The sequence below is a fragment of the Kryptolebias marmoratus genome, linkage group LG12 (genome assembly GCF_001649575.2).
Source record: "Kryptolebias marmoratus isolate JLee-2015 linkage group LG12, ASM164957v2, whole genome shotgun sequence".
Classification (NCBI taxonomy): Eukaryota; Metazoa; Chordata; class Actinopteri; order Cyprinodontiformes; family Rivulidae; genus Kryptolebias; species Kryptolebias marmoratus.
In genome coordinates, this window is record NC_051441.1 from 3,084,309 (window position 1) to 3,107,158 (window position 22,850).

The window sequence follows — 22,850 nt, forward strand, 5'->3', positions numbered from 1 at the left end:
TAGGTGAATAAAAAGCAGTTTTTACTCTGTAATGATGAGCAGACACGGGGGATTTATCGACACAACTTACCGTCTTCAGAAATACCCCAGAGATTCCCAAAGTACCTCTGGGTACCCAGTACACTGATGTGTATTGCATATTTCTGATCAGTTCATGATTGGTCAACAGTTTACAGAACTCCTCCGTCATTTACAGAAAAACCAGCCCAGGCAGCTGGGTCACTTTGACCCAGAACAGACCCGCTGTCTTCCAGGAACTGTCTTATATTAATAACCTCTGATAACGGGTCCTGGAAAGTACCTGGCAACCCCACACATGAGCAGCCTTTCCTCTCCCGTACTGATAAACTCTGCATCCTCCCCCACATTACCTGCAGGTACCCAGTTAGTACCAGGTACACAGACTGTAGGTAACTTGTATGTACTCTGTAAATACTCTGAATACATCCTGGGCTGTATTATGTACTGTGATCACATTCTGATTTAATAAATATTATCATGTTTTTTATGAATGAATCATAAAGTAATTTTATTTCAACATGTTTTACATTCTGTAGACATAAAACAGCAGCCAGGCAGACCAGTTCTTTATTCATCAGCGGCTTAAAATCTACCGTTTTATCTGTCTGCAGTGAATCAAACACAAGAAGTATTTCTCAGGCACTGAATGTGGAGGATGACTAATAACAGTACTTACAGTGAAACAGAAAGCATGAAAATAAAAAGAAATGAAAACTATATTTACAGGTTCTACATCAGTAGGAAATAATATGGAGTGAAAATAAAACAATCAGTAGATTATTTCCAACCGGAGCAGACTCCTCAGGAGGAGCTGTAGTTTAATCCACTAAATTCCAGCTTCATCCTGATGAAACAATCAGGAAAAGAGGAAAAAAATCCTCCTCTCCAGTTCTGTCAACAGTAAATTATACACAACTGTAAAGCCACTTATTGTTGCTGAATTGATTTTCAGTAAACAGTTATGAAACAAAAACAAAACTTACCAGATGAACATTTATCTAATCACAAAAGCGCTGTCTTGGATGACGGCGTTAGCGAGCTGAGGAACAGAAGAGTAAAAAGGAAGCAGTGATATAAACAAACCGAGGGAATGAAGCTTTGAATGTAAATGTTTTAAACTCTTACGCTCAGCCCTCTGGGGGAGCGGACAGGCTCCAGGCCCCGACAGAACAGTGCTGAAAACGGCCTCTGCTTCGTCACCGGATGCTCCTTGAAGCACAGACTGAAAACTCGAGCAGGCAGGTAAACGTCCCAGTCGGCTGCGTGCTCCTCGGCCAGATCACTCACCATCCTGTTCAGAGGAGCATCGTAAGACAAACACACCGCAGTGGAACGAGAGCGAATACGTGCAGCGAAGGTAGAAAAAGCAAATGATTCCAAACTCGTACTTGCCAACCGTCCCGCATTTAACCCCCCCTGTCCCTTGTCCCGCATCACCCTGTGCGGGACAGCCAAAAGTCCCGCATTTGGCCCTGGCCTTGCCTTGCAGCTATATTTAGCGAGTTTTCAGATCCCTCTAGCATTTTTTTAAAGCGACTAGCGACAAATCTAGTGACTTTGGCGGCTAAATGTGAAAAAGCACTCATTCTGCAGTGTACCGTAAGCCCCGCCCACTTCCCCAAGCACTGACAGCTGTCAATCTCACAGCAGAGAGGAGACCCGCTCATCTGATGACAGAGAGATAAAGATGGAGACAGGAAAGAAAGCTTTTCAAAGTGGTTGAAAGAGCAGGAAGTTGTGTCTGAGCATCAAGAGGAGGCCTGGAAATGTTCAGGTTAGCTAAAGCTACTAATGCTAATAAATAACAAGTTCCAGCTGTTTACTGATCAGTATTTACAATCTAACAGCTGAGAGGATGGAGAGAAAGATCCAAACTGGAGAGCCCTGATCTGAAGCAACTCTGATATGTGTTTAATTCAAATTAACTGATCAGAATTCAGGAAAATCCTGTTGAATCTGTGATGTTTGTGTGGATTTCTGGGAGTGATGTTTTAAAGACATGATCAGCTGATGAAGAGATAAGCTGTTTATACAACTGTATATATTTGGGCAGACAGACTTAAACACAGATACTGTAATACTTAAAATGTGAATGTATGGTGTGTGTGTGTGTGTGTGTGTGTGTGTGTGTGTCTGGATACAGACCTGTCGATCAGCTGCGGTGTCATCAGATCTGCGGTTCCCGTCTGCTGATGATAAACCAGCAGAGCCACTCGGACCTTCAGCTGATCTTTCAGCTCTCGGTTGATCTGGAACACAAAGACTCGGTCAGTCATTCGCGGCCGTCAGGCGGCGCTCAGCCAAACGAGCCGGACTCACCTTGTGGACGACGTCGTGAGGCAGCCTGGAGAGGATTCTGACCGGAAACCCGAAGTGCGAGACGACGTCCGCCACGCTCTCCGCCACGTGAGACGGGAGGCAGGACGGCATGGGCGCAGCCTCCACCCACCTGGAGTGGTAATCCGTCAGCGTTAAAAGGTATCTGTGTCCGTTCGCTGTCTGTGGCAGCGGCCCTCGGACGTCCAAACCCAGCCACCGCCACGGCTCGCTCACCTGCAAACGTCGGGAAGATTAACGCCGCCAACCGCCGCGTGACCCGTGAACTGTTAGAAACTCACCTCGATGACGTTGTCCGAGTCGTTACAGTTTGTCTGTAAAACACGCGGGGAGAATTCAGAACAAGACACTTTAAACAAATGATGTTAAAGAAGTAAAATAACTCACAGTGACATCATCATCTGGAGCCCACTGAATGTTCTGCAGGTGACAAGAAGTTCAAATAAGAGAAAGAAATTTAAACTTCTGACAGCTGAAACTAAGCTGCTGAAGCTAAAAGAAGCCGAGCACAAAAAACTTAAATAAAAAAGCATATTTCACAATAACTAAAAACTAAATAATAGCAAGAACTAAAAGTTACAAGTAGCTAAACGCAATAAAAAATAGCAAAAAGCTAGTTAAGGAGAAAAACGTTAAACTAGAAGCTGCAAAAACTTTTAAATAATCTCTTAAAACCTATTTTTTCTCTTTGGTTTTTAACTCAGTTTGGGATGTTGGCTTTTTATTTTTATTGTTTTTATTGTTTTCTGGTTTGCTTTGATTGTTTTATTTGATTTTATAGTTTTTATTCTTGTTTTGGAAGTTTAGGTTTTACGTCTTGTGTGCTTTATAAATAAAATAGTTTTTTATAAACTGTGTAAAAGGCTAGCTCAATACTAAAACTAAGAAAAGGTTAACTAAAAGCTAAAAGTAGCACAGGAAGACAAAAATAGAGCAACTATGAAAGAGCAGATTTAAATCAGTCAGATCAAATTATTTAAAATAAAGATAATTTTTTTTGGAAAAGTATAAAAGTTACATAAAACCAAAAGTCGCAGCAGCCATCTCCTGAACGAGACGAACGTTTGATTTATGAATATTAAAATTCTCACAGTAAATAAAATCATTTTTAGCACAAATCTGACACTGAAGGTTGGATTTTGAGTGAATCTGCTCCTCCACCCACCTGCGGGGCGCAGTAGTCTCCATGGAAGAAATGTGGAAACGATTCGATCTTCATCAGCCTCTCATCGACGATGATTCTCCACTTCTCCATCTTCCTCTGGTCTCTGTCTCCGATCAGAAACACAGAAGAGTTTAACGTCTCGGAGAAATAAATGTTTCTGATTCAGACTCACAGACGGTTCAGGCTTTTAAAGCTTCTCCTGTTTTTAGTTTCTTCTTCTGACTACTTCCGTATATTTAGTTTTATTTCACTCTTTCATAAATTAAAACGTTCATCTCCATCAGGACCAGGAAGCTCTGACTTCTGATGTTTGTAACGTTTATGCTTTTCAGAATATTTACCTTTATTTTAAATTAACACACTGAGATCTCCTCAGTTTCTATACAATATTCTCTTTAAAATCTGCTTCTACCCACTTGCTTTAATGTTGTCTTCTTTTGCTACTTCCTAGCTTTTACCTGCTGCTCTGCTACTTTTAGATTTTAGCTCCAGATTTGCTGATTTTAGCTGTAGCTTGTTTTGCTACTTTTAGCTACATTTTGCTTATATTAGCATCTGTTTAGCCATTTTGTCAATTTTAACTTCGGCATGTTTTGCTACTTTTAGCCACAGTTCTGTTAGTCTTAGCTCCATCATCCATTTTGTGACTTTTAGCTTCTGTTTCTGCTCCTTTCAGCTGATATTGGCTGCTCTGCTGCATATGAATGATGTTTCTGCTTCATTTTAGCTTCTGTTTCTGCTCCTTTCAGCTGATATTGGCTGCTCTGCTGCATATGAATGATGTTTCTGCTTCATTTTAGCTTCTGTTTCTGCTCCTTTCAGCTGATATTGGCTGCTCTGCTGCATATGAATGATGTTTCTGCTTCATTTTAGCTTCTGTTTCTGCTCCTTTCAGCTTTGAACTAAATTCAGAGAAGTTCTGAATCAGCAGCGTTTTGTTTATTTAAGCTTTTATATCTTTCAGCTGAGTTTAGTTTGATGAACAACAGTTAAAACGTCTGATCTGATGTGATTATCTGACGGGTGAAAGCCTTCTTCTTCTGCCTGGTTGAGCTCTTTGCTCTCCGCCGTGACCGAAGGAGCCGCTGAACTTTCAGCTGATTCTTTCTCCGAGGCTTTAGCTCCAGAAGTCTGAATTTACACCAAAGATAAAACAAAACAGCACGTGATAAAACAATCGTCAGACAGGAGAGCAGAAAATCATAAGAAATCAGGTGACTTTAAGTCGTGTGCTCTCACCTTCGGCCTCTTACGTCTCGGGTTGACAGAAGCCTGCATTAGGAAGGAAGAAGAACGTGATTTATTCCTTTAAATAAGGTGAAACACAACATTCAGGGTGTCACTGTCAAACCGTTTTTCTCTGCGTGTCGTCAGAGGAAGAGGAGGAGGAGGACGAGGAGAAGATGGTGGGCACGGCGTCCTCTCTGAGCGTCACAGATTTTCCCGTCCTGTCCACGAAGCGTTCCTCAAAGTGACGGCTGCACAGCACGGAGAAGCGAGTTGGGCTCCAGTCCTCCCACTTCATGTTCGTCAGCCATTTTTTCAGTTTCCTGGGGTTGTACACGGGGAACCTGAAGGAAGACGAAACTTATTAAACCTCACAGATACAATCCTCCTCAGAAAACATTAAACTTTTAGGCTGTTCATCAATAAATCCTGTTTTTTCTATAACATACATACAATAAATAAATTACAGCAGCTGTTTTTTTCCAACCAGAACTGAATTTCTCCTTTTAAATAAACACGCTGATAAGAAACAAACTTGCTTTTTGAGGTCTGACTGAACAATAAACTGATTTTAGACAGTTTCAAAGCAGGGTTGTAATTTGCTTTCCAGAAGACAGATTTGTTTTTGTTTTAATGGGCATTCTTAGAAATGCCTTCTGTGTTTCTTCTTCTGTGTTTTTTAGTTTTAAAGAGAGAAAAATTATTTCAAGTTGTTGATATTTTTATATTTTGCCAAAGTTAACAAAAGTAAGGTCCCAACAGCAGATAAACATAGTCTAAAAGTTAAGCCAGATAGTGTGAGATGTCTCAGTTCACTTTATTTATCAAATAAATGCTGTTTTTTCCACTTACAGTCATAAAAAATGCTTTACAGGAGCAAAAATCCTATTTAATGCCTGTAAACTTGTGTTATAATCTACTACACTGCTCTTAGATGCACCCAATTAATATTATTATTATTATGAACAAAGCTGTGATGTAATTTACAGCAGTGATTTTAAATTTACCTTTGACCTTTTTATACCTGGAAATCTGAACTCTAATGGAAAGAGTTTGCCAAACGCCAAGATAATAATCTGCCCTGTTTGTTTACGACGAACTCAAATTAGTTAAACTGAGAACTTACTTGAAGAATTTAACATCTGAACTGTTTGAGTTCTCACAATTATACGCACACTTATATCTTCCCATTTATGATAGTTTTTTTATCAAACTGCGAACAAAGAAATCTAAATCTTTTGCTATTGCTAACGCCGCTAAGAAGGATCGTATTTATATCCGGGTCGTGCTTTTCATAATAAAAGCGACATAGTTACTTTCGACAATGTAAACGACTAAATCTTACAAATGTACATTTTTTTGGTGCATTCCCAATTTATTCCACATCTAATTTTAAACACAAACAAAACATTCATTTAGTCTTTAATTATTACTTAATGTAATATCCAACTTTAACATACAGGGTTTTATTTTGACAGAGTTAAACAGACGGATGTTTTGTTTCCGTCTCGTCGCTCTTGTTCGCTATAAAAGTTTTTCCTGCCTCATTAAAGAAATTATTCTTCTAATTACCATAATTGTACATAAAAATTAGTTATGTCTTTATAAATTAAAATGACATCAACAATTGAGCCATATTGCATTTTCAATCAAAACAATGACTCCTTTTATTTTCCTGAGTCTGGACCAAAGGCAGAACATTTAAAAAAATATTGTTTATTTTACTAACAAAGAAAAGCTCAGAAGCTGCTCAGCTTCTTTTAGTTTTCCACTCGACTCTCCACTCGTCCCAGTCCAGCAGGGTTCGTTTCACGTCCCATCCTGCAGCTTCAACACCTGCAGATTATAAATCAACAAAACCACACGTCAAATCATGAAACCTTAAAGATATTTCATTAAACTGCAGGTTTAAACTGTTCTGGTTCACCTCACCTTTCAGAAATGAATCAAAATTTGCATCCATCAGCTTGTGACTCTCGTGCACAATTTCCCAGAAACCTTTAATTCAGAAAAAGGAGAAACACGACTTTAATAAAACATTTATTCACAATTTTTATGTAAACTTGAGAAACTCTTGTTTGTGAAAACCGAGACGTTACTGAAGAAGCTGAAACTGAACTTTTAAAGCTAAAAGAAGCACACGAGCCAAAATAAGGAAATGGCTAGTGAAAAGCTAATAGTAGCAAAACACTAGATAAAATGTAACATAAGAAAAAATAATACCCAAGCAGCAAAAGGCTAGCTAAAAGTAAAGAAGAATTACAAAATAAAGCAAAACATTAGCTAAAAGCAGCTAAAAGTAGGAAAAGGTAGCTAAAAGCCAAAATCAACAAACAGACTAGCTAGAAGCTAAAAGTAACAGAACACTAGCTGAAAGCAGCAAAAACTTAGCTAAAAACTAAAAGTACAAAAAAGTGGCTAAAAGGAGCAAAAGGCTAGAATAAAGCTAAAGTAAGCAAAACTGTAGCTAATAGCTAAAATGACCAGAATGGTAGCTACAAACCTAAAGCAGCAGAAGACAAAAACGGAACCTGAAGCAGATTCCAAAGAGGAAAAAGAATGTTTTACATTTTACAAAAATCTGTGTAAATAAAACAAAATAAAATAAATATTTTGAAAAGTATAAAAGTCACAAAAAGTAAAAGTCGCAGCACCCGTCTCCAGAATGAGACGACTGTTTTGATACACGAGCGGCTAAAATAACCCAAAGTGTGCAGAAGTAGCCGGACTGCAGAAACATGCAGTCAGTCAGTAAAAGGCAGGAAAGACTCACTTTGCGGTTTTCTGGATGTCGGACAGCTCAACGTGTTGCTGAGCCACACAGCCTGGCACATCGCTCTGATCTCGTCACGCACCGACGCTTCTGCTCCCAAACAAACACAAACGCAGCCTACGAGAACGATAACACGGCTGTTTGTAAAAAAAGAAAAGCAAGTTAAATCAATCAGCGGTTTTCTGGAGGAAGGTGGGGTACCGTTTCTGACTCCTAACAGGAAGGGCGAGCTGTTGTCTTTCAAAGCCAAATTCAGTTCTTCAGGGCTGCAAAAAAAGCAAAACTGAGCTAAACTTTAAATGTGTTTAAAGAAAAAAACATGTATTTACCTCTGAACCACGTCCTGCAGCCTCACTCCTAGTTTGATCGATGCAGCTGTCCTAAACTCTGGAAATCAGAAAACAGTTTAATCACGTAAACAGACAGGAAAAAAATAAAAATAAAAGCCCAAATCTGTGCGTTTGTTACGTACGCAGGAAGACTGGTTCCCTCTGATTAGCCTCGAGCGGGCTCAGGACTCGTTTGTCCCTCAGGTACCGCTGCAGCACAATCGAAAGCCGAGCCTCGTTGAACGTTTCCATGACAACCGAGCGCACGGCTTTGTAGTTGGCAAATAGGTGAAGGACGGTGAAGAGGAAGAAGAGGCCGAGAGTCAGTCTGAGGGGCAGAAAGGGGGAGAGGGAATGATAAATTTAAAACCTGAGAGCCCAAAATGGATTTTAGAAGCGTTTTACGAACAGAAACCTACGCTGGATTATCAGTGACGAGAGGAATGAGCATCAAGCTGACCAGCAGTCCAGCCAAATTCACTAAAGTCTCCTGCAGAAAATAGAACAAATATTAGATTATTCAGCAGGACATTTATGTGTCTCAGCAGACGAAGAGGAAGCTCTAAACTTACATCAAGAAAATCTTATTTTACACTTTTTTTTTTTTTTTTAATGGGGTGCAGGTGGCAGTTATACCTGACTCCCATCTTTGGCAGAGATGTCGGCCATGTTGTCCCTGCGAGCCTGATGAACAGTCAGAGCAGCTCTGGTCGCGCCGCCCGCCACGCCAACGAGGGACTGAAGGAAACGAGAACAACCGGAGAGTTCAGTGCAGGACGTTCACACCAGGTAACCCTTCGTTCCACTTTATATCAGATCCTTCAGTTCAGAGGCGCTACTTCCATTTTTATAGACAAGACACTGAGATACTGTTTCCCTGCTGGGCTCAGCCTCACAGACGAGTCGAGGAGCCACTCCTTCACACTGATGTCATTTAAACACCTCAGGCTTCTTCTGATTAAACACTACTTATCCTGCTGCCTCTGTAACCCAGCAGGAAGTCACTTCAGAGTTTAAATATATTTGCAGAATGGACCTAAAGTTGTGTCAGGTTAACAACGACCGGCGCCGGGTGGCGTTAACCAGCAGGGCGCCATTGGAAACTGGACTCGGCTGTGGAGACACCCGACGAGGGAGCAGCTGAACGACAAGGAGCCTATTTATATGTTTAGCTTTTAGCTTGTGTTCAGCTTCTTACAGCTTTAAGTCATTCGGGACTCAGAGTTCAAACTGTATTTTCGCAGAAAATGCAAATTCTCTCATTTTAGTTGAATTGCTTTTAAATTGATCATACAATAATTCATGAAGCATGATTTTTTTCCAACTTTCTGCTTTGCTCAAAATCTTCTCGAACTCGTTAGAGGAACAGTACATCTGATGTTGCAAAACTCTTATTTCAGCTTTTTTTTCAGGGTTAATTTTTGCAACTAAGATTAATCCAGAACATTTATTTAGATGTAAATAAATAAATAATTCTAATAAACCCGACATGAAGTCATTCTAACTTCAGGATTGACCAACTTTGATAACTACAACATATTTAGTTACAATAACAGCAGATTTAAAAACCTTTTAACTAATCACATCTGATTTAGGAGAACGTAAAATGATTTTTTTACCTTGAATATCCCTGCGGTGCACACAATCAGAGTGAAGCAGGCAGGAAAGTGTGGAGCCAAGATCTCCATGAACATCGCAATGTCATTGAGAACGTCAGCAAAAAGTCTGGTGAGGAATAAAAATAAAGATAAAAAATCACAACAGGAGTGTCTGTGTTTGGATTGTTGATGCATACCTCCACTTTTTGGCCTCAGAGTCCAGTTTACTCCTGGAACATAAAGAACATCATCTTTAAAAGTGATTTATGTCAAAAGATGAACTCAAGTTCTACAAAACTCTGCTGGACTCAAACCTACCCTTTTCGCCAGGCAAAAAGAATTTTTCCCAACATCCCGGTTCCATCTGCAAACAACATATATTTATTTTAAACAGCTCAAACACTAAAGAACGATCATGAATAATTAATATACAGTATTTACTGCCTGCCACCAAAGGCAAAAAGGGCGATAGAGTTCTTTTTTCCTGCAGGTGTTAATTTGTCTGTTATGTTCATAAAATATGTCATGAACCACTGGACAGATTTTAATGAAACCCACAGGAAATAATTATTGATTCAACATTAACAACTCTCAATACAAATCAAGATGGCCGCCACAGCTCTAACTCAGTCAATTTTACAGGTAATGACTTTAAATTTGGTGTGGTAGTAGTTGAGGTTAGTTCGCAACACGTACTCTGAGAGCTGAGCACTGAATGACGTCTTTGTGGCGTGAACCATTGGCGTCGACGCTGGAACAACTGGACAGATTTTAATGAAGCTTTCAGGAATTAATCACCGTTTGAACACCTCCAGCTGGTTCACCTTTGGCGTCACCCTAAATCAACGCGGTCACTGCAGCTAACCAATATTAGCGAACACAAAGATGGCTTCAACAGCTAAAGTTTGATGTAGTAGCAGCTGAAAGTCATCAACTCTTGCTCTGAATGCCAACAGATGTAGCAAAATCTTGCAAAATTGCATATCGTTTACAAGGTTTGATGGAAACGGCTGCAACTCCAGCCATCCTCAACATGACATGGTCTTAGTTTAAAGCTGGCATGAAAGGTGGCGGGCGACGTGCATCCCTCCGGGGACTCGTCAGCCTTCTGTTACCTCTGAGGAGCCAGGTAACTGTGGCTGCAGCTACGGTGGCCTCCTGGTTTCCAACACCAACACCTTTCAGAGACGCCTGCGTGGCCAGAGTCCCTGACAGGGAGCTGGAGAAGGCCTGACAGGAACACACAAGAGGATAAACATGAACTTCAACCTGATCAGGACCATCTCAGAGGGTCTGCTGGACCGGTACCTGCACAGTGTCCCAAAACTGGTACTGCAGGTAATCATCACTGACACTTTCCGGGTAGCCTTGAGGCAGAAAAACACTCTGAAATAAATACATTTACAAAGTTAACACCTCTCAGTTAGGTTACAGAGAAATAAACTATAATAAAAAAATATTTACTTTAAAAAATCCAACAATAGAGTTGCCTGCTGATCCTCCTTCACCGCCATCCCTCCTCCTCTCCATCCCTCCGTCCTTCACTGAATACTTCCAGGACTCGCCGCTGCCGTACCTCTCTGTCGCTACAACCGAACCGGCGTCTTCCTCCATTTTTAACTTTTACTCAGATAAAAAACTAACAAACCTTACGAGTCACATAAATGTTTTAAACTGAAGATCATTTTAGTGAAACACCGAGTGTTTCGGCTCGCAGCCGACGTGTCACTCGCTCCTGCTTTGTTTACCTTTGAAGCATTTCCGGGTTTATTTCCGCGCTCGCTGTTTCTCGAGTTCTCATTGGTGGATCGGGATCCGAAGGCGGGGCTTTAAAGAAGCCTTTTAATTTTAATGAAATTTTAAATTAAAAGCAGAAATATTATAACTGAATGATAATCACTGCGTTTGTTGTTTTCCAGGATTATTTTTTGAAAATGATAAATTCAGATCATAAACTTGGAATTATTGCAAATCTATAAACTCATAGTTATGGTATTGTTTACCCAGGTACCTCTGTAACAAGTTACATAAATAAAGTTATTCTAAAATCTCTTGTTGGTGTGAAAAGTAAAACTTTTCTTTATTTATTACCTCTAAAATTTGAAGAAAAACTTATGTTTTGTAAAAATGAGTCCCACGTTATTAATAAGGACAGAGTCCTTATACTCATACAGAACAAATACTTTGTTATTTTACGAGTCCGTCATTTTCTAACACTGTTTTTTTCTATAAAAGTTTAGTTAAATAACTAAAGTGAGTAATTTCTTATTGCTGTGTGTCTGAGCTGACCCACGACTGAGAGTAGATTTGTTTTTGTTTTTTTTAATTGGATGCAGTTGATGATTAAGTTGGTTAAGTTTCAGAGTTTCTTCAGTTCATCACAGATTAATATTTTTACCAGACATCTGCAGCTGAGTCACCTGAAGGAGTCACTCGACCGGGGGCCATAAAACCCCACAGCAGGGTAACAAGTCACTGCATAAAACAGCTTGTAGGTACTTTAAAAGTACCCCCATATGTACCCTGTATTTACTCACATATATACCTTGTAATTGCCCCTTGTAGAACTCTGTTAGTACCCTTTAAATACCTGAAATTACACCATAAGTACCCTGTAAGTATCTCCATATGTACCTTGTTAACAGGCTGTAATTCTCCGTTGTGTACCCCATATGTACCCCGTAATTACCCTGTAAGTACCCACATATGTACCTTATAAATACCCTGTAATTGCCATTTGTGTACCCAATAAGTACCCTTTAAATGCTTGTAATTATCCCAGAATTACCCTATAACAACCCTGTATGTACCCCTAAATACCCTGTGATTATCTCGTAAGTACCCTGTATGTAGCTTTGTAAGTACCCTGTAATTTCTCTGTAACAACCATGTATGTACTCCTGAACACACAAAAAAACACAAACTGCACGAGTTCAGGTGAACTAATCAACTGCGGTTGTGTTGTGATGAGCAAAAATACAATCCCCTGTTGGGAAAAATAAAAAAAGCTTCATATGTTCTGTAAATTTGGACTCATAAAGCCAACGAGTTTGGACTTGCTTCAGCCGAAGGCTCTACAAGTGCAGACACACCTTTCCCAGCTCCTCTGGAATGTGGGCTGAAAAACAAAAGTAAAAGAGGGATTGTAACTCCACGGCGTTACAAGATTAGGAGCAAATCTTCACAGTGAACAAAAGAGTGAAGGAGTGAGGACAAACTGGCGAGTCCGAGTGTGGGAGGACAGGAGAGGAAAGAAGGCGTGGAAGTGTCATAGTTTCAGTCCAGCCTTTCCTTCCTGTCATTTAGCAACTTATACGACAGCGAGTTTTCACACAGAGGCGCGTCACCCTCAGGGGAGTCGTTCAGCTTCAGCAGGATCAGGTTTGGATGTCCAGGTGTTTTAAAGAAGGACGCTCGACACCTGAGAGACGACTCGTTTAAGGGGAAACACGATAACAAAGCTGCCCACGTCTTTTCTGGACAAACTTCACAGAAGGACTGAAGAAGACACTGAATCTGAGCAGGTTTGTGCTTGAAATAAACCTTTAATTTGACTCCACACTAAAAACTACCCAGGTGGGACCCTGGGTGGATCAGGTTATCAGTTTGACCACCTGTCCCTTAAAAGACAGAATCGCACCGTGTTTGAAACTAAAAAGACACGACACTTATTAAGCTGATAAGAAACGCACTTTGGTCTTTATTTTGAAGAGCTGGCGCTAATTTGATTATAGCTGAAACAGTGATTTCATCTGATCAGGTCTGAAAAATGATGGGTTTTTTCTGTAGGTAAACATGTTAAACAAAAAATTTACTCTGGTTCCATGAAGCTGCTGAGAAGACAGCAGATTTCAAACACAAACTAGAGAAGTTATTGCCAATCACCAGCTGGTAAATGTTTAGTTGCTGTATTTTCAACTATTTGTTGAAAAATATATGTATTTTCCTTCATGACTTTTGGTAAAATCAGAGAAATAACATCATTCCTCTCTGGTCAGTTATGAAAACTAGGCAATGATGTAATTTAGGGACTTCTAACGTCTTTTAGGACAGTCAGTAGCTACATATTTACCTTAATTGGGAGTTGCCAAAACTCTCTGAAAGTTAGTGATCTTTGTTAGTTTTATAATAAAAAAAATGGGTTAAAAAGCTGCAAAAGAGTCGTGTTCAAAAGAACAACAACATCTGGGTTATTAGATAATTACAGCTAGCTACCAGATGCTAACTGCTACTAGCATCAGCTAATGTTCTTAGCATTCTTCCTAATCTACCTTTAAATCTAAGCTTTCCGACAGGTATGTTTTCAGAAGTAATCATTTGTTTTACAACTCTTTGAAACTGATTATTTTTCTCTGCTGGGAAATCCCTTCGTTTAATGTGTCATTGTGAAGCTTGGGGGGGATTCTCCTTTATAAAGGACATCACTGCAGACTAATAACAATGAAGTTATAGTCAATATTAGACAATTCCTCGTTTTTCTGGCAGCAGGGGTCCCATATTTGGTCAAAGTGACCCAGAAGAACCCAGCAGTTTTTAGAGCGTGGAACAGCTTCACCGCCCACTTTATTAATTAACTAACTCAGGTTCACTGTCGTTGTCTCATAATGTCCCCACTCCTCCTCGAATCATTTACCTGCCTGTTTAATATTACCCAACAGGCTCGGCGCAGAGCAGCTCTCTGTCGACCGGCAGAAACCAGCCAGTCCTTCAACTTTTTGTTTTTTGTTTTTTCTACTTCAACACTTAACAGGAACAGTCGTCTTACGACATCATCCTCCAGAAGTTTCTGTTTCAAAAAACACAACAGAGCTGAAAATCTCACGAGCTCGTGACGTTCGGTGTCTCATTTGTTCAACTCGTGCCTCAGAAGATCAGTGGGAAGGAATGTGACACGAAAAACAAGCCTGGAAACTTTTTTTTTTTCACTTGAATCTCACGGCGTAAAGTTACGGTTTGCCGTCGCAACAAAGGGCGCCTCTGTGTGTGTCTGTTAGCAAAATATCTCATGAACCAATGCACAGATTTGAATGAAAGCTGTCTCTACAACTGGTCACCTTTTTGGAGTCAATCCGATTAAGGATGGCGTCCACAGCCAACACAAAAATGGCTTCATCTCAGTGAATTCGACAAATATTGAGCTAAAACATGGTGGTAGTAGCTGATAGTCATCCTCAACACATAGCCTGACGTCCAACAAGATTATTACTCTGAAAGGTTTGACCAAAAACGCTTCAACTGTCATTTCTCTACATACTTGAAGAATGCTAAAACTTTAATTTTGTTTGAAAATGGCTACGAGAGCGTTAAAACCACAACCACGAGTCAAACTTCCTGAACTCGTCTCGTCTGCAGACATGTCAGACACCAACATCGAAATGGAGACCAGCAAACCAATGATAACGCCCGGGTCAGCTGACGGGCCGCACGAAGAAAACCCGACCAAAGGGATCCCTGCATCCTTCCGCAACAACCACCACCACAGGCGACTGGCCGTCTGCAGCATCGTCTGCGGCCTCACCTGCATCGGGATCCTCGCTCTGACTCATTCAGTCAAGGTATCCGCTTTTCTCTTCAGGCGCTCAGAAAAATACGATTCTGAGAGTTTAGTTTCAGCTCTAAACTGGTTGTTTTTGTCTGTTTAACTCCAGGTTAGATCCTTCTGTTTAAAGGAGATTAAACATTTCTTGACGCTGCTTCCAGCTGGTGTTTTGGCTTCTTTAGCTGATTTCAGTCGACATCCAGCACAGTGGATTTTCACAGAAGACTCAGTTTCTTTAGTTTTTGTTTGTTTGTCCGTCTCAAAGCAAGAAGCTTCTTATCTAAAATAAAATTTGGCGTCATGAGTCGTCTGAACAAACACCTCAGACTCTTTGAGTCAACAGAGCTGGGCGCGGCCGCTTCACAGAAATTAATAAAAGGGTTTCAGGTTTCCCATCACAACATAAATGAGGATTACTTTTCTGTGCAGATGTGAACACAGATCTGAATCACTTTTTGTCCGTTTTCCTTCCTCAGGCCGAACACGCACAGAACAGAAAGGAAGAGGAGGAGCATTCAAAGAAGGCAAAGAAATTCAGCATCATCTCCATCGTGACGTGGGTCTCCATCCTCATCTCCATTCCTATTCTGCTGGCGTTTTTCTCCTTCCTCGCCACTTTAAAAGACTATTAACCTGAACCGAAAACAAGGAACCAACCTGCTGGAAGCTGGACGTTACATGAAAACTTACTCCTGGTTTTCTACAAACAAACAGCCTTCAGGGGTATTAACGCTTTACATGTATCATATTTATTTAACAACTTTAAACGACCATATAAAAATCCAGCATTGTCTATATAATTTAAAATATGACACAAATGAAAGCATTTGAAAGGTTTTGAGCGCCTCTTTTTAAGTTTTCTGCAAGCTTCAACGACAAAAATCTTTAAAAAAAACAGAAAAGATTTACATCATCGTGAAAGAAAATCCGGATTTTTTTTAAAAAACAGAAAGAAAATATGACAAAAAATAAATAAGAGGCTGAAAACCTTCCAGATGCACTCAGACATGAACGATCAGAAGAGTCGCTCCAGTTTCGACCCGGTTCTTGATGTATTTTGTCATTCGGAGTGAAATACTCGTTGTTACTACATATATTACAAACAAATACTGCAAAACGTCATCTACAATTCAGAAACTAAAAATGTAAACGCCAAGAATTGGGCGTCCACTGGAAACAAAATGAATATGGCAGTGCTTTCAGAGGACATTAAACTGGCATTATTGCATTGTTACTACTGTTAAATGTATACAGAGATTGTACTTTTATACAAAGTATTTTATAATAAAATTGTGAGGTTTTTGTGCTGAGTTGTTCTTACAGTTAAGGCAACATCATTTACTAGAAAATGCACATTTATACGTACAAAAACTGGAGGAGAATTACCAAATAAAGTAAAAACACCACAGCGATCGGCTTGGATTGATCAGCTTCCTGGTTAACTTTTATAAAAACAAACAACAAACAACAACAACAGTAAACAACCAGCCTCCGTCCTGAGAAAAGGAAAGGCTCGATTCAGTCCAAAGTTGTTTTCAGCTCTTCTGATTGTACAAAACCTTCATCGTTACGAATACAAATCTCCTGCTGGCACCTTTTACTTATATTTAACTTTTATTTTTTTAAAAAGTAGCTGCCCTTATTATAAACAACTCAGTATTGCTGCAGGGTGGCAAACGACAGCCAGTTCCTGCTTCCTTTAATGAAACTGACTCAATCTGGATTTTAGTTTCTGCAAACAGGAAACTACGTCCCGACTCTTCCTTAGAGGAGCGTAAGACGAAATATAAACGACGAGTTTTGTTTAATTAGTTTCATTAACCTGACTGAAAGTATTTGAGAACAAACGGACAGCAGAGGTTTGTAAATATAAATAAAAAGGGATTTACTTCCTTCAGCCGTCTTTCTGATCTTGTATCAACCACAAACTCAACTCGTCCAGCTTCGCGCAGAGCAGCGAGTCCACGTCCTGAACGCCGAGGGGCGGCTCGTCTTTAGGGAAGCCTCCTCGCCGCGTCCTGGACGAGGGAATGCCCGCTTTTCCAGCTCCGACCAGAGGCTTCTTCGGTTTTCTGACCGTACCCACCTCCAGGAACTTCAGGAAACGCTTGACGCGCCTCGGGCCGCACCAGGACTCGGAGCCGTTCTTGCGATTGAGAGGCACCTCGAATATGGTTTCCAGACGGCTGAAAAACAAACAAACAAACAAACAAACAATCGGGTCAAAGAGAAAGACTGCAGACAGATTAAAGTTCAAACAAACCTTTTTAAAAACTTCCAAATCAACATAACTGCTTTTTGCTGATCTATTTACTCTGCTGCCACCTTCTGGTTATACGTGGCTTTATTTTCCTCAGCAGAACAAACAGAACAGAAAGATTTGAGCTGCAGGAGTTTATAACGTCTTCACCGTGCCATCTTTAAAGCAGCTTAAAGCTCTATCAGGCAGAGAAGAAGCCAGATGTGAACACCTTCTTTGGACCAAAGAGGAGAACTGTTCTGAGGTCAGACGGGTCCAAATGTGTAACTCTTTTTAGGAACCACAGTCTCCACATCCTCCGTACTACAGAGGTCGTTTCACACAGTTAGGTCCAGGTCAACAGCCGGCCTCTCTGATGGTATGGGGGTGCATTAGAGCCTCTAGCATGAGCAGCTTACACATCTGGAAACCATCGATGCAGGAAAGTGTCTGCAGGTTTTGGAACAATGTAAAACAGCTGAACTGACCTCTCAAATATAAAACAAAAAAATCTGCAAAGACGACCCACGATTCCAGGATTCAGGATTTATTCTAGCTACTTTAAAAAACGCTGTACAGAAAACTTACCTTTCAGGGGGTTTGTTGAAATTCTTATTAGTGTAAATTTCCTCTAAACTAAACTCCTTCTTTTTCAACCTGTAGAGTGAAACAAAACAGAAGAATGCTGCCGTTAACGTGTGGTTTGTGTATTAATGTTTGTTTATTCTTTTACTGAACTGTAACCAGATTTGAGCAGAATGAGTTTTGTGACCAGACTTACAGCCATTTCAAATTATCTTCAGCATTTATTTGTTTTGTTTTTATCTGATGTCTTAAACCTTTGAACATTTTGCACATGTGTTCAGACAAACAGGTAAAGTTTAGCTTAATTTTTGAATTGCTGCAGTACTTTAACACCACATCCAGTCCCATCCTTCCAGGAACAGAGTTTTGTGATCATGCCTTTTAAAACATTCGGCACATAAAGTGCGTACCTGATGGGTTTGGGCAGACCCATGGGCGTTAGGTTGGTCTGAGGTTTGGGTAAAGTTCTCCGGATTTTGATAGACGACACCTTCCCTCGTTCCTCGTGTTTCTTCCCCACCTGTGATAAAGAACGAGGAATTTTACTGTTTATAAAACTCACAAAGGGGTAAATAAACACATCTCTAAATAAGTTACTTCAGCAAATTATTTATTTTCAGAGGTTTTTGTTTAAGTCTTCAAGTAGCTTCCTGCTGATCAGCATCCAACTAACAAATTTAATTGAAATCATGCATACTTTTATGTCAAAACCAGGCAGCGCCTTTTCCTCTCTCAGCCCATCGTCTTCAAACTCCTGACTGGAGGAACTCGTGTCCTCGCCATAATCTTCCTCCTCACTTTGCTGCCGCCTCTCTGCCTCGCACCGAGAAGGGTTCCCACTGTAGAAGAAGCAAAGCTGATATCAGCACAGATGGGACAAAACGGAGAGCTGTGAGCGTAAAACACTTGTGCTACCTGCTGCAGGGATCCAAAGTGGCAGCGGAGTGAGCTGCGGGGATGAAAGCTGACGGATGCCATGTTGAGGAGCTGGATGGAGACGTTACGGAAGAAGAGGAGGGAGAGGGAAAGTGACAGGAAGCAGGGGGGCTGCCAGCAGCTCCTCTGCAGTCGGACTTCTTGGACAGAAAAGCCAAGGGGCTTGAGAGGAAGCCTGAGGCGAGAGCTGAGAGGGAAGTGCTGGGGGAGTGTGTATGACTGAGAGACAGGTGCTGCGGAGCGGGGACGGATCTTCTGGACGGGTACACCTCCTTCCGAAGACAGAGGGGGGCGATCTCCCGCTCCACCTCCACGCTGCAGACCGTGTGTCTCCGGGCTCGCCTCAGGGATTTGTGGGAAGCAGAATGGCCTTGGTGGGGCGACGCGGGCGTCCTGCCGTGATGCGGCGAGTGCAGAGGCGTCGAGTCGTGGTGACGGAGGGACGGGAACTCCGGGCAGGAGTAGCTGCGCAGCAGGCGCATCGAGCAGCTGCTCTCTGCTGTGCGGGACGCAGCCAGATCTGTGTCCTCCACAGTGACAGACTTTGACCCGTCCTCACGTCTGTGCGTTCTACTCGGCAGCACCCTGCATCTCCTCCTCCTTCTTCTCCGACTGATGGCATCTCTTATATCCGACCGAGGAGGACTTCTAATACCAGAGTCTGTGGCAAATACCTCATCTGCCACAGAGGCAACTGTAACAAGCGGATCTTTGTTTAACTTTACATAACAGTCTAAATGAAGGTGGGGATACGGTTCACCGTGTTGAGGATTGTTTTCAAAATATGCAGGATCCGCTCGGCCATTTTGGTTCTCTTTGGTTTTTGAGTGAAAGTTGCTGAGATGCTGTTTCTCTTCTGGAGTTTGGCTGAACACCAAGGACTTCACAGCACCTCTAAGACTGTTTTTGGATCTCTTGGATGGTTGGCTTGGTTCTGTAGCCAAGTCGTCTGCTGTTTTTACCCCCTGAGAGGAGCTGAAAGCTGTGGTCATGGGTTCGAACTGTTTAACTGGTGAGGCAGACACCAAAGTGCTCTCCGTGGCTGAACTCCCACGATGGGTCAGTTTTCGTTTTGTCGGCTTCGTGTTTGTAATGCTGCGCTTCCCCGCAAACTGGAGCTGCTTTAAATCAGGACGGACAGGAACTTTGGGAAATGGCTTTTCCTTGGCTCGTTCAGTCGAGGTCATTGGCACCGTAGTTTCCAGATCCATACAGTAATCGTTAATTAAATTGGCTTTACTCAGAGTTCTTCTTGTCTTCAGTGTCCTGAACGACCCGCCGGGCTTCGCTCGGCTGCTCTTTGGGTTGCCGAGCGGCTCGCAGCAAACTGACATAGCTTCAGAGGAACTTTCAGTCTGAGGATTAATTGTTGCTTCTTCTCCGCTTTTTCCTTTTTGGTTTGCTTTTAACAGCACAACCAGTCTTTTGTTACCGAGTTGAATCGTTTCCTCCTCGTGTGTAATGGTATTCATCAATCCTGCGCCCCGTCTCGACGGTCTGAGACCTTTTATTGCGTCGCCATGTGAAGCCAGATTTAATAGTTGTTGACTTTTTGTATCATCAGTGGTTTTTTTCCTCTTTACAGAGTCCTGAGAACGACAGTTCAGTTTCAACCCCCTCTTTGGTCGCACGGCATCAGGGACTGAACACGTCTCAGAGTTCAGTCGGGACTCCATCTGCTGCAAAGACGTTTTATGTGTCCTGTCCACCAGATTGTTTCGAAGGCTTCGGCGAATTAAGAGACAACTTTCTACATCATCATCGAGATGAAGATATTCTGCCTGAGGGTAACAGACTGAGGAGGACGGCGTGGTGTTCATGTCTCTTGAGTCTGTGTTTAACTCAACCACGTTCAGATGAGAAGGCTGCTTGTTGCTGATACCCAAGTTAGGCTGCTGACTTTTGTCTCCAGAGTAAATCTTCTTTACCTCGGATCCATTTGCTGCTTGTTCGGTCAGCGGCGTCAGCTGGTCGTTCTGCTCCTCTTCAGCACATGATGATTTTAAATTAATCTCTTGTGAGGCACAGACTTTGGCCAAAGACTGTAAGAGAACAGAGGACTCTACAGATTCAGGAACAACGCAGGCTAAAGGCACCGAATCCTGTTGATTAATTGCTCGTTCAGCTGCCGGCCCAGAACTGCATGACGATAACTCATCCAACTGCAGCTTCTTCACATAACTGGGAGCAACAGTTTCTGCACTTTGTGTTTCTCTGAACTCACTAAGGCTTTGCTGATTCGTTCTGTCCTCCTGATTCCTGTCTCCTGAATAACCAGTCGGTGCGTCGGCCTGCAGCTCAGAGTCCAGTTTGTTCAGATGCTCCATGAACGGTGGGGGGCTGCTGGCTCGGAAGAGTTTAACGGGAGACATGACGATCTCAGTAAAACTGGCCATCTTTGACTTCAGTGACTGAAACAACGGGCCGATCACCCATCCCTTCGAGGCAGCCGAGCTTTCCATGACATCCAAATCTGCCAACTCGCTGCCGGTGTCCATGTCGAATGCAGCCGCATCAAGATTCAGCATTTTATTTTCTTCAAGTGATTCAACTGCATTTTCACCAGGAGATAAATCGGCTTTAGACTGCGGGCTTTTCAAGTCCTTTTGCCTGTAAACAATAATAAAAAGAGAAAGGAAGAAGTGACTTTCAGAAAAAATTAAATCAACATTTACTTTTTTATTTACATCCCCAATTTTGAAATATTTGGGAAGTTGCGTAAAATGTAAATAAATACATGATTGCAATGATTTGCAAATCTCATACACCCAAATTTTATTCACAATAAGGAAAAAAATAAACATTTAAAAAGTAAATTTGCATTGGATGACAGCAAAAGATCTCATTAGTTTGGAACAGGGTCAACAAAAGGCTGTAAAAAGTTAATGGTGCAAATAAAAACTTTTGGAGGAAAATATTACAACTAATTAGGTTAATTAGCAGCAGGGTAGTAAGAGGAGTGGGGATAAAAGAGCATTTTAGTGGCTGAATCTGTCAGAAGTAAAGATGGGCAGAGGTTCACCAGTCTGTCTAAAAATAGTGGAACAAGTTCAGAATAATGTTCCTCAACAGAAATCTGTAGAAAGCTAAAAAAGTTGTTGGTCACACTTACTCATTCCGGTGCTCTGCTGTAAATCTGATTTTAAATTCATTCTGAAAACCAAACACAAAGATTTACAGTTAGATTTGATGCTTAAACAAAACATTTGAATGTTTATTACTCAACTCTCCCTCTCCTGCCTCGTAAATTAAATAAAGCTGTTGAATTTGTTTCCAATCTACAAACTCAGACACTTTAAAGACTGCTTTAAGAACACGTGGAGCTTCCCGTTTAGGGAACACTGGTCAATAAACGCCTTTCATTCTGTGCCGTCTGCAGTCTGTGTGTTAGTAGGTCGAATACGACACTCCGCTGCTTGTTTGCATCAGAAGCAGCAGACCGTAAAAGAGGATTAAATCACTCAATTAACCTTCACACTTCTTTAGCTGAACACAAATACAGTACAGCATTCTGTACAGACAAATGAGGCAGCGAACAGTTTGAATGTTTTGCTGTCGCAGAAGGACGCTGTCAGGAACATGAAGGTTTGCGGAAAGGAAACGGACCTCGTTTTGTTTCTCTGGTCTTCGTTCGACTCTCGGCAGCTTGGACTGAGGCACTCGCACCTAAAGCAGAGGACAGAAAGTGCTTCAACGGAAACTCTGATCAGATTCTGGACACGAACAGAAAATAAAAACTCCATACCATGACCGTCCTCTCCGGGTGTCTCTTCGTTGGGGACGGATTCTGTCTGTATGGTTTCTGGGCCATTCGGCTGTCGGGGCAGTCCAGCTTTTTAGGAGTTCTCGCTCTGATCTCCTGAATGCGACCACTCCTCCTGTGTTCAGACTGGCCATCATTTGCAGAGCTAGAAATAATTAAAAGAAGATAAAATCCATCCATCCATCCATCCATCCATCCATCCATCCATCCATTCTCTTCCGCTTATCCGGGGTCGGGTCGCGGGGGTAGCAGCCTAAGCAGGGAGACCCAGACTTCCCTCTCCCCAGCCACTTGGGCCAGCTCCTCCGGGGGAATCCCAAGGCGTTCCCAGGCCAGCC

At 41.7% G+C, this 22,850-nt stretch overlaps 4 protein-coding genes across 7 annotated transcripts in view; 1 reads left to right on the top strand and 3 right to left on the bottom strand.

The window, feature by feature from the left end:
- Nucleotides 1-501: 501 nt before the first annotated feature.
- On the bottom strand, nucleotides 502-6,586 carry zgc:153292 (uncharacterized protein LOC100003014 homolog). 3 transcript variants are annotated; one of them, XM_025006658.2, is made up of 12 exons: nucleotides 6,480-6,586; nucleotides 4,875-5,094; nucleotides 4,763-4,795; nucleotides 4,545-4,654; nucleotides 3,524-3,626; nucleotides 2,746-2,778; nucleotides 2,640-2,672; nucleotides 2,341-2,574; nucleotides 2,167-2,270; nucleotides 1,147-1,312; nucleotides 1,005-1,060; nucleotides 502-912 (listed from the first exon to the last, which is right to left on the bottom strand). In XM_025006658.2, exons 2-11 carry the CDS (start codon nucleotides 5,046-5,048, stop codon nucleotides 1,016-1,018), a joined length of 1,035 nt encoding a protein of 344 aa, XP_024862426.1. In that variant the 5' UTR covers nucleotides 5,049-5,094; nucleotides 6,480-6,586; the 3' UTR covers nucleotides 502-912; nucleotides 1,005-1,015. The 3 variants fall into 3 exon arrangements, with proteins under 3 accessions (XP_024862426.1, XP_017274777.1, XP_017274778.1); XM_017419288.3 differs by lacking the exon at nucleotides 6,480-6,586 and adding an exon at nucleotides 5,877-6,075; XM_017419289.3 differs by lacking the exon at nucleotides 6,480-6,586 and adding an exon at nucleotides 5,758-5,891.
- On the bottom strand, nucleotides 6,388-11,229 carry rusf1 (RUS family member 1). Its single transcript, XM_017419287.3, has 14 exons — nucleotides 10,915-11,229; nucleotides 10,759-10,836; nucleotides 10,566-10,680; nucleotides 9,769-9,814; nucleotides 9,648-9,680; nucleotides 9,472-9,577; nucleotides 8,489-8,590; nucleotides 8,272-8,342; nucleotides 7,996-8,180; nucleotides 7,853-7,910; nucleotides 7,725-7,789; nucleotides 7,524-7,640; nucleotides 6,683-6,748; nucleotides 6,388-6,586 (listed from the first exon to the last, which is right to left on the bottom strand). Exons 1-14 carry the CDS (start codon nucleotides 11,062-11,064, stop codon nucleotides 6,501-6,503), a joined length of 1,278 nt encoding a protein of 425 aa, XP_017274776.1. The 5' UTR covers nucleotides 11,065-11,229; the 3' UTR covers nucleotides 6,388-6,500.
- A 1,344-nt stretch (nucleotides 11,230-12,573) lies between these two features.
- LOC108237794 (transmembrane protein 265) lies at nucleotides 12,574-16,291 on the top strand. The gene is made up of 3 exons (XM_017419487.3): nucleotides 12,574-12,974; nucleotides 14,803-15,005; nucleotides 15,466-16,291. The coding sequence occupies exons 2-3, from the start codon at nucleotides 14,805-14,807 to the stop codon at nucleotides 15,619-15,621; spliced, it is 357 nt and encodes a 118-aa protein (XP_017274976.1). The 5' UTR covers nucleotides 12,574-12,974; nucleotides 14,803-14,804; the 3' UTR covers nucleotides 15,622-16,291.
- prr14 (proline rich 14) overlaps nucleotides 15,937-22,850 on the bottom strand; it is a 10,255-nt gene continuing 3,341 nt past the window's right edge. For both annotated transcript variants that reach the window (XM_017419485.3, XM_025006630.2), the window contains exons 4-11: nucleotides 22,495-22,657; nucleotides 22,356-22,415; nucleotides 21,862-21,902; nucleotides 18,729-21,359; nucleotides 18,511-18,652; nucleotides 18,224-18,333; nucleotides 17,817-17,885; nucleotides 15,937-17,175 (exon numbers count right to left, since the gene is read on the bottom strand). In XM_017419485.3, the coding sequence (XP_017274974.1) occupies nucleotides 16,884-17,175; nucleotides 17,817-17,885; nucleotides 18,224-18,333; nucleotides 18,511-18,652; nucleotides 18,729-21,359; nucleotides 21,862-21,902; nucleotides 22,356-22,415; nucleotides 22,495-22,657 (3,508 nt within the window). In that variant the 3' untranslated portion in view covers nucleotides 15,937-16,883. The remainder of the gene's footprint in view (nucleotides 17,176-17,816; nucleotides 17,886-18,223; nucleotides 18,334-18,510; nucleotides 18,653-18,728; nucleotides 21,360-21,861; nucleotides 21,903-22,355; nucleotides 22,416-22,494; nucleotides 22,658-22,850) is intronic.

What these genes read in the sequence shown, in the direction of transcription:
- rusf1 (XM_017419287.3), bottom strand. Translation starts at nt 11,064, where the DNA reads ATGGAGGAAGACGCCGGTTCGGTTGTAGCGACAGAGAGGTACGGCAGC. An exon ending in CTATTGTTGGATTTTTTAAA is followed by an intron (nt 10,837 to 10,914) that starts GTAAATATTTTT and finishes TATTTATTTCAG; the next exon opens with AGTGTTTTTCTGCCTCAAGG. An exon ending in AGTTTTGGGACACTGTGCAG is followed by an intron (nt 10,681 to 10,758) that starts GTACCGGTCCAG and finishes TGTTCCTGTCAG; the next exon opens with GCCTTCTCCAGCTCCCTGTC.
- zgc:153292 (XM_017419288.3), bottom strand. Translation starts at nt 5,941, where the DNA reads ATGGGAAGATATAAGTGTGCGTATAATTGTGAGAACTCAAACAGTTCA. An exon ending in ACGACACGCAGAGAAAAACG is followed by an intron (nt 4,796 to 4,874) that starts GTTTGACAGTGA and finishes TTCCTAATGCAG; the next exon opens with GCTTCTGTCAACCCGAGACG. An exon ending in ACTCGGACAACGTCATCGAG is followed by an intron (nt 2,575 to 2,639) that starts GTGAGTTTCTAA and finishes CGACGTTTGCAG; the next exon opens with GTGAGCGAGCCGTGGCGGTG.
- LOC108237794 (XM_017419487.3), top strand. Translation starts at nt 14,805, where the DNA reads ATGTCAGACACCAACATCGAAATGGAGACCAGCAAACCAATGATAACG. An exon ending in CTCTGACTCATTCAGTCAAG is followed by an intron (nt 15,006 to 15,465) that starts GTATCCGCTTTT and finishes TTCCTTCCTCAG; the next exon opens with GCCGAACACGCACAGAACAG.